General features: G+C 45.0%; 2 protein-coding genes across 2 annotated transcripts in view; both read left to right on the top strand.

Moving 5' to 3' along the window:
• Nucleotides 1-150: 150 nt before the first annotated feature.
• Nucleotides 151-1,122, top strand: SARC_03600 (hypothetical protein; the record flags this gene model as incomplete). The annotated part of the gene is made up of 2 exons (XM_014302605.1): nucleotides 151-219; nucleotides 961-1,122. The coding sequence occupies exons 1-2, from the start codon at nucleotides 190-192 to the stop codon at nucleotides 1,120-1,122; spliced, it is 192 nt and encodes a 63-aa protein (XP_014158080.1). The 5' UTR covers nucleotides 151-189.
• A 734-nt stretch (nucleotides 1,123-1,856) lies between these two features.
• SARC_03599 (hypothetical protein) overlaps nucleotides 1,857-3,408 on the top strand; it is a gene marked incomplete at both ends in the record, with an annotated part of 2,591 nt that continues 1,039 nt past the window's right edge. Inside the window, 2 exons of the mRNA XM_014302604.1 lie at nucleotides 1,857-2,009; nucleotides 2,401-2,505. Of these exons, the coding sequence (XP_014158079.1) occupies nucleotides 1,857-2,009; nucleotides 2,401-2,505 (258 nt within the window). The remainder of the gene's footprint in view (nucleotides 2,010-2,400; nucleotides 2,506-3,408) is intronic.

Genomic DNA, 3,408 nt, shown 5'->3' with positions numbered 1-3,408 from the left:
TTATAAATATATATATATGGTTGTTTTTGTTGGAGATACTCCTGTCGTATTGAATACAATTGCAATTGAACGTCTGGTCTGTTTTTGATATATTGCGCTTTAATTACTCATGTCTTTGCCTTCTCATCCTTTTTTGTCGTGACACATGCAGCGGGTGCCAATTATTTGTTCCTGTTTGACCATGAGATCATGAAGCACAAGCGCTTTCTAAAGAACCAGGTGAGTGGCCGTCCTCCACTTTGTGTTATTTGTTCGTTGGCGTTAACAAATATTCCTTGAATTGCACGAAGTGTTGTTGCGGGTGAATTTGAAGCTGTTGTAATAGTGATATGAAAACAAACATACTTGAAGTGCGTGAAGTGTATTGTATGTGGATTTGAAGCTGTTTGCAATAGCGATATGAAAATAAACATACTTGAATTGCAGGAAGTGTATTGTATGTGGATTTGAAGCTGTTTACAAAGCGATATGAAAACAAACATACTTGAATTGCATGAAGTGTACTGTGTGTGAATTTCAAGCTGTTTACCAAAGTAATTGAAAGTCTGACGCTTTTGTGTAGCCTGAGCTGTGTTGTACAGAGACTTGGAATTAGTGGGATGAAGCACATGGCCCTGTGTAGTTGTTCTACTGTAGATAACATACACTAGATGTGTAGTTTAGTGCAGTTGTTCTACCGTAGATGGCATACACTTGGTGAGTAGTTTAGGGAAGCCAGATTTGATTCCGATTTGATTCAGATCTGTTTCAGATTTTTTTCAGGTTTGGATTGAATTTGGTTCACATTCGTTTCAGCTCCGGGTCCTCTTTTTTCCTCAGAATACGTCATAGAGAAAGGGACGAGTTGAGTGTACGTGGAGTGGTCTTCGAGCACTTTGCTGGTCACTGTGTGCACCTGCACTACATAGTATAACACACACTCACGTTACTTCACGTGGACGTCTTCTTTTACCTACACAGGTGCGTCTAGAGATCACCGCAGCACTCTTGCACATGCCCCTGATTGCCGTCCTGACCACTCCCATCTTCTGGGCCGAGGTGTGTATCTACGCCTATCGTCGGAGTTTACACACCCAGCGAATACCAGCATGCATGGATTATGTGAAAGCTGACCTCCTGTGAGCAAAATACGTAGCACCACTGGGTTGGTTTAGGGTTTAGGGTTTAGGTCTTTGGGTTGGTTTCGGTCTTTATACTTGTAATGTGCGCCTTGAACGATGCGGCGTGACAAGTGTTGATGTTTTTTTCGTACGGGGTTGTGATTATGTGGTTTAAGATGTGACGTGTTGTCAAGCACTCGTTCTATTGGCATGGAGTGCGGATCACCTACAAGTAGGTATCACAACTGAGGAATAGTACACCCCTATGAACGGTCTCAGGCTGCGTGGAATGGAGACGTTCATACTAGTATGCTGTCCTGTTGCCACTTTGCGTCGTTGCTTAGCAACACGGTCAAGGGCGGCGCTCTGGGCCTTGGTACACCTACTGCACCCCATTTGTGTAGTTACAGTTGAAAATGGACACACCAGGGCATGTGACCCACTCGAGTGGTCTTTGAGTGCAGCTGCGTTGTGGACAAAAGTGTGAGCGTTCTCGAGCTTTAGGGCTTAGGGTTTAGGCTTAGTGTTTAGCTTTAATCGGTGAATTGCACTACGCATCATCGAGGTGCGTATGCTATAACTAGACCCATAATGGACTAATACACCATGTTAGACACGCGATGGACTATTACACAATGGACTACTAATACACAATGGACTAAAATGCAATGGACTATCACACTATGGACTAATACACAATGGATTAACACACAATTTACTTGACACCATTGTGTGGCACAGGTGCGAGGCTACAGTATGCTGTACGATGATGTGGAAGAGTACGGCTTCCCATACCTGGTGTTTAGCATGTTAGCGTTCTTGATGTTCGTGGACTTTGGAATCTATTGGATCCACCGGGGTCTGCATATCCCAATTGTCTACAAATACATCCACAAACTGCATCACAAGGTAACGTTTTAAGTGTGTACGTTTGGGCTTTGCCCTAAAGAGTTAGGGCGGTGTGCGCATGGGTTATGGAGTGGAGTGTACGTTATCTTGCTACGCATTTGGGCGACAGGCGTTGTTTGGATGTGCATTGAGGTTTATCATGTATCAATCACACAATAACCACAGGCTCATGCTTATCCATTCATGTGTACTGTTATATTAAGCTATTGTCTATTTATGCCCGTGCTCATTCATTCATGTGCAGTGGTATATTACGCTATTGTCCATTTATTCCCATGCTCATCCTTTCATGTGTAGTTTTATATCAAGCTATTGTCCATTTGATACCCATGCTCATCCATTCACGTGTACTGTTATATGAACCCATGTCCCCATGCACCCCCTCTGACAGTGGCTAGTGCCCACCCCCTTTGCAAGCCATGCGTTCAACTGGTTGGATGGCTTCTCACAGAGTTCACCGTACCATATCTTCGTCTTCATCGTCCCTCTGCACAAGGTAAGCTCAGTACTAAGGATGCGCTCTGCGTGCTGAGACGGTGTTATGGGTGTGTCTATGTGTGTGTATGACTTGTGTGTCCTTGGACGTACGTTAGGGGGTAGGAGTGGTGTGAGTCAGTGTTACCTCTATATTCCGTCCCCCTGTACGTACGCGTGTATCGTGAACGAGTTACACAAAAGCAACCAGTCCCTCAGAACCAGCATACTCTCCCAAACACAGCAAAAAGGGGATACAATTCTAAATTCCTAAACCCTAAAACCTTGAAACCCGGTAGAGGTTGGCATGCGTGGTGATGACGGAGTTGTTTGCGGTTGCGTTTGTTGCCTGCGTAGTGTGGAGTTGGCGTAGATGTGAGTGCTGTGTGTGCCATTGCGCACAGACGTTCGTAGGACTTCCAGTACCAATTGCGGAGACGCTGAATCCATGCAGAGTGCACGGCCACACCTACATGTGTTATAGCCACACCTACATGTGTTGCAACCACACTTACAACCACACTTACAACCACACCCAAATATCTGTGTTTGGGTATCGTTTTGCTTTGTGCTCTCGCAGCACTTTTCTGGGCAGAAAGCACTGGCGGCATTGCTGAACTTCTGCTGCTGCGACATGTATGAATCTCCCGCTGAGCTACACCAGTGTTGCGAGGGATCACTCATATGCGACGTCTATTACATCTTCACTCCATCCACATCACTTACTTGTTTACTGCTTTACTTCATTCAGATCACTTATTTAGGGCTCTTCGTCTTCGTGAACGTATGGACTGTGTCCATTCACGATGGCATTGATATGCTGCCTGAATGGCTGCAGGAGTATGTCAATGGTATGTGCACCCAACAACCCCAAGGCACACACTACACACAATATCTGCCACCGTCTTTCTTTCAATGCTCATAT

This window comes from Sphaeroforma arctica (genome assembly GCF_001186125.1).
Source record: "Sphaeroforma arctica JP610 unplaced genomic scaffold supercont1.186, whole genome shotgun sequence".
Classification (NCBI taxonomy): Eukaryota; class Ichthyosporea; order Ichthyophonida; genus Sphaeroforma; species Sphaeroforma arctica.
The sequence above is the reverse complement of the archived record's forward strand: the minus strand, read 5'-3'. Positions and strand labels throughout refer to the sequence as shown.